Here is a 13,650-nt window from a genome sequence, read left to right on the forward strand (position 1 = left end):
AGAGTAGAACCAGAGGTCATGGGTTAAGGGTGAAAGGTGAAATGTTTAAGGGGAACATGAGGGGGAACTTGTTCACCCAGCAGATGGTGCGAGTGTGAAACGAGCTGCCAACAGAAGATGCAGGATCATCTGCAACATTTATGAACAGCTCGGATAAGTATATGGATAGAAAGGTTATGGAGGGCTACGTTCCAGGTCGATGGGACTAGGCATGATTAATAGTTTGGCAAGGACTAGATGGTCCTGAGGGCCTGTTTCTGTGCTGTAGTGGTTTATTACGGTGACAATTTAATGGCATATTTTTATCAAAAATTAAGCAAATTATCACTGTTTTATGAAGTTAAATTATCTCTTGGTAACGTGCAAAGGCAGGTTAAAGATACTGAATCCTGAATCTGCTGAACTTTAACCATACTTCAGCAAACTTGTATTACATAGCTTGTCTTGGATCTTTTAAGACTTCTAGGGAAAGTAAGAGAAAAATCAAGCACTATGATCATTGCTGATGTCAACTATCAACATTAAATACAATTAAGAGCTTGCATAAATTGAATGAAATTACTTCCTACTATTGGGAAGTTTTAGAAAGCAATCTGAAATAATTACAAGCTTTTAAAGCTGAGGGAATTAATGAAATCTAGTGTAGAGAAACTGTAAGGTTAATCGATTTGGCTGATAGAATTAAAAAAACTAAGTTTTTAAATACTGAGAATTATTTAAAAAACATGAATTTGTGCAACTTCGTATAAGCAGCATAAAAAGAGCATGTAGCTACCAAAAATAATTGGTAGGAAAATAGTCTTTCTTGTAAGGAGGGTACACAAGATTAAGGAAATTTTCAATACCAAAATACTGCAAACTGGTAAAGTGAAATCTAGGTAATAAAGGACAAAATTGTCAATAGGTTAAGCAGACCCTGTGGAGACAGAAATTGAGTTAATATTTCAGATCAATGATGTATTTTTTAACAAGAATAGAAAAATCCCTTCAATTATATAGGGTCCTGGTGAGACCATAAATTATAGACAGCATGCAGTTTTTCTTTCTGAAGGAAGGATATGCTTCTCTTGAAATGCTTACGCATACTAAGTCACCAAGAGTAGTGGGAAACTGAAAAATTGGGAAAACTTTAAAAAGCAACTAAGTATCACTAAGTGAGCAATAAAGAAAGAGATGCTGGATTATAAAAATAAACTAGCACAAAATATAAAAACAGATAGTTTTAAAAAATAATTATATAAAGTGGAAAAGGGTGGCTAAAGTGAATGTAGATCCCTCGGAAGACAAGAAGGAGGAATTGATACTGGGTAATGAGTAAATGGCCGAGGCTTTGAATGACTATTTTGTAACAGTCTCCACATCTAACATGCCAAAGAGAGGCGTTATGGATGTGATGGGATGTGAAGACCTTGATACAATAGATATCACTAAAGAGGTAGTGCTGAGCAAACCTGTGGGCCTGAAGATAGATAAGTCCCCTGGTCCTGATTGAATGCATCTCGGGGTACCGAAAGAAATGGCAGAAGTTATAAAGGCTTTGGCGATGATTTACCAAAATTCTCTGGACTCTGGGTAGGTCCATGCGGATTGGATGACGACACTGTTCAAAAAAGGATGTAGGCAAAAGGCAGGTAACCATAGGCCAGTTAGTTTAACATCTGTAGTTAAGGAAAATTCTTGAAGCTATCATTAAAGAAGAAATAGTGAGGCATCTGCAAAGGAATGGATCCAACAGGCAGGCACAGCATGGATTAAGCAAAGGCAGGTCCTGTCTGACAAACTTACTGGAGTTCTTTGAGGATATAACAAGCGCAGTGGATAAAGGGGAACAGATGGATGTTATTTACTTTGATTTCCAGAAGACATTCAATAAGGTGCCACATAAAAGACTTATGTATAAGATAAGGATGCATAGAGTTGGGGCTGATGTATTAGCATGGATAGAGGATTGGTTAACTAATAGAAAGCAGAGAGTTGGGATACATGGGTGTTACTCTGGTTGGCAATCAGTGGTGAGCAATGTGCCCCATGGGTCGGTGTTGGGCCTGCAACTGTTCACAATATATATCAATGATCTGGAAGAAGGGGCCAAGTGTAGTGTATTTAAGTTTGCTGATGATACTAAATTGAATGGAAAAGCAAATTGTGCAGAAGATAGAGTCTTCAGAGATATAGATATGTTAAGTGAGTGGGCAAGGGTCTAGCAGATGGAGTACAATGTAAATGCAAGGTCATCCACTTTGGAAGGAGAAATGAAAGGAGATTATTATTTAAATGGTAAAAAAAAAATTACAGCATGCTGCTATGCAGAGGGACTTGGAAAGTGCTTATGCATGAATCACAAATGGAATGTTGGCCTTCATTGCTCGAGGGATTGAATATAAGAGCAGGGAGGTTTTGCTGCAACTGTACAGGTACTGCTGGGGTCACACCTGGAGTACTATGTGCAGTTCCAGTCTCCTTACTCGAGGAAGGATATACTGGCTTTGAAGGCGGTGCAGAGGAGGTTCATCAGGTTGATTCCAGAGACGAAGGGGCTAGTCGATGAGGAGAGATTGAGATTGAGTCGCCTGGGACTGAACTCACTGGAAGTCAGAAGGATGAGAGGAGATCTTATAGAAATATAAAAAATTATGAGAGAGATAGGATAAGATAGAGGCAGGAAAGTTGTTTTCACTGGTAAGTGAGACTAGAACTAGGGTGCATAGCCTCAAGGTTCGGGGGAGCAGATTTAGGATGGAGATGAGGAGGAACTGCTTTTCCCCAGAGAGTGGTGAATCTGTGGAATTCTCTGACCAATGAAGTAATTGAGGCTACCTCAGTAAATATATTTAAGACAAGGTTGGATACATTTTTGCATAATAGGGGAATTAAAGGTTATGGGGAAAAGGCAGGTAGGTGGAGATGAATCCATGGCTAGATTGGCCATGATTTTATTGAATGGCAGAGCAGGCTCAATGGATCAGAAGGCCGACTCCTGCTCCTATTTCTTATGTTCTTAAATCAGAGCAATCAGGGTTTCTTCAGAGCACTGGGTACGTATGTGTGTGTGGGGGTGAATGGGGAAAAAATGGGACTTGCTTGCTGTTGTTTATTCCTGCTTGTTGTGTTATGTTCTGTGCTATTTTGACGAGCATTATGGGTAGACTGTGTTGGCACTGGAAGTCCCCCAGTATGTACTCGGGTGTGTTGGTTGTTACATCAAATGGCTCATTTCATTGTATGTTTTGCCATACACACAATAAATAAATATGAATCTTAATTCATTCCTGGGAAGAGGAGATTATGTTCGAGAGAAAAATCATATACAACAGGACTAACATGTTCAGAGTTTATGAAAGTGAAAGATTACTTGAAGCAACTTGAGAATTAGCATCCTGATTTGTTGGCCATTGACACAAACAACATGTTTTGATGTGCATGTGACAAACAAAGCTAATCTTCTCTTCTCTCTTTATTTGGCATTCCAAAGTGACTGCTCCCTCTGCAACAGCCTGTTGTACCTCCCAAGAACAGTAAAAGTATCCCATTCTCTCACAGCTTCTAACACCTGTCCACTTGCCTTAAACACTCCCTCTGGTATTAGCAGATTTCTTCAAAGAAATTATTCATTTTTTAATGAATTTTGCTTGTTTTTTCTTTCCACTCTTATCCATAAGTGTATACCTCAGATAAATATTTTGTGGAGATTTGTGATATATATGTACAATATCTGAAATACATCTTATGGAAATGTTTGATGATGAACTTCAATAACAAAAAAATTTTAAAAAGCCAAAATTTATTGTAACACACACAAAATGCTGGAGGTCTCAGCAGGTTAGGTAGCATTTATGGCAATCAATAAAAAGTTGATGTTTAGGGACAAGACCCCTCATCCAAAATTAAAATAAAGAAGGATGACGCCAGAATAAAAAGGTGGGGGGAGAAGGAAGATAGCAAGAAGGAGATGGGTGGAAGCCTGGTAGGTAGGGAAGATAAAGGGCTGGAGAAAAATGAATCCAATAGGAGAGGAGAATGAACCATAGGAGAGAGGGAAGGAGTAGGGGATGCGGAAATGGTAATAAGTGGGTGAGAAGTGGTAAGAGGACAGAGTAGGAGATAAAAGAGGAGGAGGGGGGAGGGATTTTTTTTAAACCAGAAGGAGAAATTAATATTCATGCCACTAGGTTGGAGACCAGCCAGACAGAATACAAGGTGCTGCTCCTCTACCTTAAAAGTGGCCTCATCTAAATTTATTTGTGTTTTATTTAACAATAAATTTGCTTAGCATTGCAAATGTATTTCCAGGGATGAGAGCCCCAATGGAATTAGCACTAGAAGGAGTATTTATAAGTAAGGCGTTATAAGGCACTGGTCAGACAACATTTGGAATATTGTGAGGAGTTTTGGGCCCCTTATCCAAGAGAAAATGTGCTGGCATTGAAGGTTCATGAGAATGATCCCAGAATGAAAGGGTTAATGGATAAGCCATGTTCCTTGGCCTGTACTTACTACAGCTTAAAAGAATGAGGGGAGAATCTCATTGACACCTATCAAATATTGAGGCTGCGTCCACACTACGCCAGATAAATCTATAACCGAAGCTTTTTCTCTTCGTTTTTACCCTCCGTCCACACTAAAACGGCGTTTTCATCCCCCGAAACTGAAGCTTTTCAGAAATGCTTTCCAGTGTGGGTATTTTTGAAAACGCTGCTCAGGCAAATCAGTGTGGACGGGGTATGGGAGACTTTTGAAAACACTGGCTGATGGCAGCGTGCTATTTCATTGTTTTCTTGAACGCAACCTAACAATTTCAGAACAGACGGCAAAGAGACTGAAGCCAGAAGAGTTAGAAATGTACTCACCAAATACTTTGACCCATAATTTACTGAATAAATAAATATACTGTACTCACTTTGCCCTGTTTTCTGTCCTTGCTCGTATGAAGGTGGTTTACCTATTTATGCAAGTACTTCTCTGACAATAGATGTGAAACAGCCTAATGTAACATTGTATGTAAATACAAGATAACACTGATGCAGACATGATTTATACATTTAACAAGGTGCTTTATTAATGCAACAGAGTTAGTTAGTTTTTCAATGTTCATCGTCAGCCGGTTCAATCTGTCCGTGAATTCCCTGTCAGTTGCCGCCGTATTTGTTTTTGTTTAGTTTTAAGCTCTCCTGCTGGAGAGCCAACAGCTGTCCATCATTTTAAGTTTTTCTAGTCTGTAACTGCACAAACACGCACTGTTACGTCGAGATTCGACACCAAACATGTCGCTTGTTTTAGGTAGATGTGTCCTGCGCATGCGCAGGAGGAGATTCACCAAAATCTCCATTTCAGTGTGGATGCAGATATTTTCAAAGACACATAGTGCGGACGCCTATTGTTTTTACGTGAAACCGGCGTCTTCAAAATTATCCGGTCTTGTGTGGATGTAGCCTGAAAGGCCGGGATAGAGTGGGTGTGGAGAGGATACTGTCTTTAGCAGAGGAGTCCAGGACCAGAGGGCAGAGCCTCAGAGCAACAGAGATGAGGAGGAATTTCTTTAGCTAGAGGATGGGGAGTCCATGGAATTCATTTACACAGATGGCTGTGGAGGCCAAGTCAAAGGGAAGGTTGATAGGTTCTTGATTAGTAAAGGTGTCAAAGGTTATAGACAGGAGAAGGGAGTTGAGAGGGGTGATAAATGAGCCTAATTAGAAGAATGAGGAGGGATGTCATTGAAACCTATCAAATACTGAAAGGTGTAGATAAGAGTGGATGTGGGCAGAATGTTGAAAAATAGCCCAATTCTGCTCCTATGTCTTATGGTCACTTGGGCAACTATGAAATAATTAAAGTCATCAGCACATTATTCCATATGGAGTTAACTACAGGGCAATATGTAATAGCTGCCTGTGAAAGCTGGCATTCACCAGGCAGAGACACATGGTAGTCAGCAATGAGACACAGATCTCAGGGCTGCAAGCATGGTTAGTGTGGGCTTTACTGGTGATTGGTAGTGGCCGTTCCATTTTTGACAGGCCACCTGGATCGACAGTCTCTCTCATCCAATTTAATGTTCTCCCCCACTCCCTGACCCCAATCTCTATTTGGCAAACAGCTCTCCCCAGCTCAGAAATTTTTCTAATGGTAATAAGCTCAACAGTGGTACTGGCTATTGAGTATGGATTCACAGAGAAGGCTCTGGCTGGGCAGAACCATGAAGTCAAGGAAAGAAAGAAGAATAAGCAGCTTCCCAGTATGTAATACGGGAGATGGCAAGACCTGGGTGCTCTGCCGTTCCCATCTGTGTCCCATACTGACCGTGCTGGGTCAGCATGCACCTGAGCCCAATATCTCAGCATTAATAAATTGCAATGTTCACACCACCAGTACTCGGCACTAAGCAGTCACCTCTATGCTGATGAGGCCAATTACAGTGATATTGTGTGGAAATCTTAGTTCAGTTCAATCCAGTCCGTAAACATGCACCTAGTCTTCAGGCTTCCCATTTTGACCTTACTGCCCTCACCACCCACAGTGTTTGCTTAAATTTAAGCTGGGCTTAATGAACTGAATCACATCTTTTAATTAGGTACTGTAGCCAACCAAACTACAAATTGGGTTCAACATTTCAGAAAACATTTCTTCTGTTCCATTTCCAGCACCGCAAGATGGTTTTATTTTTGTTGTGTCAGCGCCCTCTGCCTTTCACAGCTTTTTCTTAATCACTCTTTCACTGTACAGACCTCTTTTTCCTTGTTTTTTCAGCATCTTAAAAACCTTTTCCCAGTTGCATAACAAAACATAAACTGTTATTCCTTCCTGAGGCCTTACCTGACTATTGTCAGCATTTTCAGATTTTGAGAGCAGTGACAACTTACAACTTACAATGTTTGTCTAGGGCGGGGGTCGGCAACCTGCGGCTCCCGAGCCATTTGTGGCTCTTTCACCTCTGTGCTGCGGCTCCCTGTGGCTTTGGGAAATAATTGGTCAGTATTTAATTAAAATGTATTGTATGTTAGTTTGTTAGCTTTTGAAATGTAATTCTAAATTTGAAGATTATGGTGATCTTGTACAATCTAAGTGTGGCGACACATTTCCTGGCACATCCGAAACGGCTCACAATTAGCCAGCATTCCGGCTAAGGGAGATAGCCTACGGGGGGTTTGTGAGTACGCGTCTTTTGCAGCATCTGCGTCCATGGGGGCTGGGTTGAGGGAGGCTTAAAAGCAAGGCTGTTTAGTTCGAATAAAGTTATTCGACTGCAGTTTACTGACTGCGTGAGCACACCGCTACAACGTGTTTTTATCGCTATTAACATACGTCACCACTGCCAATACCTGACACCCGCCAGTGCGCGATTTCTTTAATTTTTCGATCCAAGGTAAGCCAACTATGGAGAATTCTAAAAAAAGAAAAGTGACTGAAGAAAACAGAACGTTTAATGATACGTGGACAGATTCATTTGCTTTCACTGTTGACGAGACTGGTTTACCGGTATGCTTAATATGCAATGAGAAACTAGCAAACAACAAAAAGTCAAATGTCGCAAGGCATTTCCAGAGTAAACACGCAGCCTTTGCTCAAAAATATCCGGATGGAGATGAGAGAAAAAAAGCCGTTTCGGAACTGATGCGGAAGGTTGATCTGAGCAAAAATCATTTCCAGAAATGGATGAAGTCTGGAAAATCAACGATATACGCCAGTTATATTGCCGCTCAGGAAATAGTCAGGCACGGGAAGCAGTTTACAGATGGTGAATATATAAAAGAATCTTTCATTAAGATTTCAGAACATCTATTCACGGACTTTAAAAACAAGAGTGAAATTGTGCAGAAAATCAGGGATATGCCCCTCTCTGCAAAGACTGTCAAAGACAGAACCATAAAAATGGCAGAAGACATCACAAGACAGCAAATTAAAGACATCAATTCAGCTGTGGCCTACTCGATTGCCTGTGACGAGTCTAAAGACAAAGGTGATATTGAACAAATAGCGTTGTTCTGCCGGTATGTAAGCTCTGCCGGGCCACAGGAAGAACTGATTGAGTTGATACCTCTAAAAGACCAAACACGGGGGGAGGACATCTGTGAGGCTGTCTTGAATTGTTTAAGAGCCAAAGGAATAAAGACCACCCATCTGGTGTCAGTAGCTACTGATGGGGCTCCGAATATGACGGGAACGCACAAGGGATTTGTGGCTTTACTGCAGAAGTCGCTGGACAGAAAGCTGCTGACTTTTCACTGCATCTTGCACCAAGAGGCACTGTGTGCTCAAACATTTCCTTCGGAATGCACAGAAGTAATGGATGTTGTCATTCAGATTGTCAATAAAATAATGGCAAAAAGTTTAAATCACCGTCAATTCCGTTTGTTACTGGACGAGATGGAAAGCGCATATTCTGATCTCCTGCTGCACAACAAAGTCCGGTGGCTGTCCAAAGGGGAGGTGCTGAAACGCTTTGTCGCGTGTCTGGAAGAAGTGAAAACTTTCCTGGGCAGCAAAGGGCTCACCTTTCCTGAGCTGGAACAGCCAGAGTGGCTGGAAAAGCTACACTTCATGGTAGACATGACAGCGCACCTGAACATGCTGAACACAGCTCTTCAGGGGAAAGGATGCACAGCCCTGCACATGTTGGAGGATGTTTTGGCATTCGAGCGCAAGTTGACAGTGCTTGCCAGAGATTTACAGAAAGGCACTTTGTCTCACTTCCCCAATTTGAGAGAGTTCAAACAAGGTCACGACATGATAATTTCGGAGTATTTACATTCTGCAATCATCGCAATGCAAACATCGTTTGGGAAACGCTTCTGTGAGTTCAGAGAGGAAAAAAACACATTATCCTTCCCGGTCACTCCCTTAAGCATCGATCCTTCCCTACTGAATACGACTGCATTGGCAGGTGTGAGTCAACCTGATCTTGAGATGGAACTGGCCGACATAGCCGACAAAGACATATGGGTGGCCAAGTTTAGACGCTTGACAGCAGACCTTGAAGATGTTGCCCGTCAGAAGGCCGTTCTTGCTCAGAATCACAAATGGAGTGATATTGAAAACCTTCCAAAACCGGACAAACTTGTGTTCGAAACATGGAATGCTATGCCCGACATTTATGTAAACATGAAAAAGTATGCGCTTGGAGTCCTGTCGATCTTTGGATCCACATATGTATGTGAGCAGGTGTTCTCCAACATGAACTTTATTAAAAACAAACATCGCACACGCCTCACAGATGACAGCTTGCGATCCTGTGTAAAGATGAAGGTGACGTCATACAGCCCTGATGTGCAGACGCTGTGCGCTGAGGTCCAGGAGCAGAAATCCCATTAACCAAGTATGATAAATATTTTAATTGCCTATTATTTTATGTATATTCATATTTTTTCATTGTTCAGTGAAATAGTCCTTTTATTTTTCAGGCTGACAGCTGGCTGATGTTATTTTTGGTTTGCTGCTGGCAGCAAATTTAAGTTTGGCGTTTTTCATAAATACAAGAAGGACTCAAATAGACGTTGAGTATTTTACTTAAAAGTAACCTTCAACCCAACGTCTTTTTTTCGGAGTTCAAAATGTTTTTGTTGCATGCAGAAATGTAATTTCGTTTTCTCTGCAGGAGTTCATCAATTTCATAAATGCAACACATTATAGTTTGTTTATACATAGCATAAAGGCAAAAAAAACGTTGTATGCAGTGTTATTTCATTTTAAATGTCAAACGGGTTTTGCGGCTCCCAGTGTTTTCTTTTCTGTGGGAAACGGGTCCAAGTGGCTCTTTCAGTGGTAAAGGTTGCTGACCCCTGGTCTAGGGTTTGTAAATCTGGCGGGAACAAAGGATGTTGTAAATGGCTAGGCTAGAGCGCTGTGGGACAGCTGGCAAAGGAGTGCCAGTGGTGTGGGGTGGAACGGGTGCAGACACATCCAGACCCAGGACACCAGACAAGGTGATTTGATTCCAGGGGACAGGCTCAGAAATTTACAGTATAGAAATTCATCCCATCAACTCAAAACAGGTTGGATTTCTGCATTTAATCAGAACACGAGATACTATGGATGCTGGAATCATCTGTTGAAATCATCCTAATGAAGGGTCTCAAGCCTAAAAATTAACTGGTTATTCCCCTCCATGGATGCTGCCTAACTTGCAGAGTTCCTCCAGCATTTAGTATACGTGGCTCTGAATTTCTGTAATGTAACTTTCAGAGGGCACCCTAATCCAAGGAACAAATTCTGGCTCAGCTTAGCTGAACTCATCTACAAGTATTTGGGCCAAAAGCAATAGATAATATGAGCTAAGTACATCAACATTTCAATTATTGCTAATCAATCATTCCAAACCAAACAATCATTATGTTTACTGGATTAATAAGCAACAGCAAATTATTATAAAATAATAACTATGCCAAATCTTTGAATGTCATACCTGAGAGGTCTGGCCTGTGGATTTCCAGCTTCGACATAAGGATGCAGATAATCTTTTATATATAAATCAGCAGCACTGTTGGAATGGGTGCAAATAAGGATTCTATGGAGGAAAGAAACACACTAAATATCAGAAAAAGATTAGGAATGTGTCATCAAGATTTGACTGAAAGTTAGCAAGCATAGCCACACTTACAAGCAATTATCTAAATATTTATTCCACACTTTGTAAAGTAATTGGAGATTAAATATGAGCAAATGTACAAACTTCCCAAGAGCACAGTAATAACCCTTTGATATATTTCTCATGTGGATGGGCCATAATCCTGCAACTACTTCTGGCAGAAACCTCAAAGAGAGCAAGATTGGAACCAACTTATGGTCTAACAATCTGAGCTTGAAATTTTGGTCCCTGTTTCTTTTCAGTATGCATAGTGGTCTCTTCTAATTTCTACCGAACTACAAAACTCAGGCATATTTCCTCGCTAATCTGACCTTTGGCAATTCACCTTCCTCTCTAAAACACACTTTGCTCTGATTTCACTGAACTTGAATAATCAATGCCATACAAACTCATGGTCAGTAAAGGCAGAAAGCTATATTGTTTGGTTTACATTGTGGAATTATGTCTTATTTTACAATATGCACCCAGGACAAGCACGACTTATGTTGGAGGAACCGATGTTTCTATGCACCTCACCCATTGCCCTTCCATGTGGTGGGACAAAATGTGTGGGCAGAACAAGCCCAGCAGAGCAGAAGAGATCGTTTGGAACATAAGTTTAACTGTATTTGGTTTATTATTATCACATGTATCAAGATACAGTGAAAAATATTCTGTTCATACAGACCAAATCATTACAGAGTCATTGAGGTAAAACAATAAAAGAATGTAGAATAAAGTGTAACAGCCACAAAGTGCAGTGCAGGTAAACAATAGTGTGCAAGATCATAATGAGACACAGATCTGAAAATCTTTGGACTGTTGTGTGAATATGAACACAAACGCTGGAAACCCAGAGTAAAAAATACAAAATGCTAGAGGAGCTCAACTGGCAGACAACATCAATGGAAAGGAATAAATAGTCGACAGCTTCCTGATGCAAGATCTCAGCCTGAAACTTCAACTATTTGTTCACCTCTACAGATGCTGCCTGACCAGCTGATTTCCTCCTGCAATTTGTTTGTGTGAATATGGACTCATCTTCATTATGTTTGATTTTATGCAATTATTTTCCCATTGCATCATACATTTCAGTGAACTAACATCAAGTGGTTTCTGGCAAATAGTTATGCCAACTTACATGGTTAAAAAGTAAAAGCAGCAAGAAAGGCAGCTGCAGACAAAACAATGGGACTTAGCCACCCTAATTACATGAAAAGGCCTATCATTACCGTACAACTACCTGTGATGTGAACCACCAGCTCCATGCTGTGATCTGCTATGCTGAGAACTGTAAATCTGCATCTTAAATCCTGCCTGATACTCTGTGTGCCACGTCTCACTGAATGGCAAGCAACAACCACTGAAACTTTATTGTTTGTTTGTTTGTTTGTTTATTTATTTATTTATTCATTTAGTGTTACAGCATGGAGTAGGCTTTTCCACCCCTTCAAGACACACTGTCCCAACAGCTCCTAACCCTGATTAACCCTAAACTAATCACAGGACAATATTACAATGACCAGCTAACCTAATCAATACAACTTCCGACTGTGGGAAGAAACTGGAGCACCCAAGCAAATCCCATGAATTCCACAGGGAGGATGTACAGCAACTCCTTGCAGAACAGTGCCAGAACTGAACTCCAAACTCCGGAACCTCCTCACCCCAAGCTGTAATAGCGTCACAATAACCACTGCACTACCACGGTGCCCAAAGCTTGCCAAAAATCACAACTCATCCAGAAATGCAATCAAAAACCAATTAAGGCAGTTGCTGAAAATCTGAACTACAAATGCAAATACAATGACAGCATCTGTGGAGAAAATGGAGATAATGTTTCAGGTCTCTGATCTTTTATCCAAGTAAGTTATGACGCAAGGTCAAAGACCATAAAACATCAACTCTTTCTCTCATTAATAAACCTCCCAGATGCGCTGAGAGTTTTCAGAGAATTACCATAAAGCACAAAGAACAAACTTGATTTAAACCTACTCTTTTGATAAAAGCGAAGATCACAGTGTTAATCTGGATTAGAATGCTATGAGCCAAGAACAAGACAGTGATTAAGTAAACTCACTAATGGACAGTACATTCAGTTGTGGAATGAGATGGAGTAAAATTCTTAAGACCATAAGAGAAAGGAGCAGAATGAGGCCATTTGACCCATCGAGTCTGCTCTCCTATTTTATAATGGCTGATCCATTTCCCTCTCAGCACCAAAATCCTGTCTTCCACCCCCTTCCAAATCCCTTCATACCCTGACTAATTAATAATCTATCAATCTTTACCTTCAATATACACAATGACTTGGCCTCCACAGCCACCTGTGGCAACAAATTCCACAGATTCACAACTCTCCAGCTAAAGAAATTCCTCCTGATCTCCGTTCTAAATAAATGTCCCTCTATTCTGAAGCTGTGCTATCTGTGATATCTTTTATCTTTCTAGCTATCTTTCTATCTTGAATTCTTTGAGAATTTTTCTATCTTTCTTGAAAACAGATACATTTCTCAGTGGCCATCAGAAGAAGTAACATATGGATATCCAAACTGACAAGTTGTATCTTGGCTACATTTATTCTAGCCTACAGCAAAACCATCTGTACTGTAGATGCCCATTTCTGTCTCACTTACAGCTGTATTTCAAGCCAGTGCCTTCCGAGAATGTCAAAGACTGACACACCAAAATTATGTTTGGCATTTTAAATGTGTAACACACATTTTTGATTTGTGAAAAACTTCCAGTTCAACTCCATCCTTTCAAAGGATTGTCTTAAACACCTTCTATTCATTCAGCACCATCCAGTTCCAGGCTGGGTCAAATGCAGTCAAAACATCTCACATTGTCTACAAGATGGTATGAGGCAGTAGGACGAAACAGACATTGGCTAAGGATAGCAGCAACTTTAAACACCTCTCTGGCTTGGTAACAAAGTGCATGAAAATGCAACCATCTGCAGAATTTTGGTTACTATCTGAAGCTACTTAGAAATTTCCAGCCAAGCTTACAAGACAAAGCCTAACAATGAAATTTCAAAATCACATACAACACTGTGCTGGGTTTAGAGAGGATAATTGAAGAGATGTTGT

At 40.5% G+C, this 13,650-nt stretch overlaps 1 protein-coding gene across 6 annotated transcripts in view; it reads right to left on the minus strand.

Annotated features, from left to right (window-relative positions):
* Positions 1–13,650, minus strand: part of helz (helicase with zinc finger) — a 300,135-nt gene that overhangs the window by 157,466 nt on the left and 129,019 nt on the right. For all 6 annotated transcript variants that reach the window (XM_059948283.1, XM_059948286.1, XM_059948285.1 and 3 more), the window contains one exon: positions 10,397–10,498. In XM_059948283.1, the coding sequence (XP_059804266.1) occupies positions 10,397–10,498 (102 nt within the window). The remainder of the gene's footprint in view (positions 1–10,396; positions 10,499–13,650) is intronic.

This window comes from Hypanus sabinus, chromosome 23 (genome assembly GCF_030144855.1).
Source record: "Hypanus sabinus isolate sHypSab1 chromosome 23, sHypSab1.hap1, whole genome shotgun sequence".
Classification (NCBI taxonomy): domain Eukaryota; kingdom Metazoa; phylum Chordata; class Chondrichthyes; order Myliobatiformes; family Dasyatidae; genus Hypanus; species Hypanus sabinus.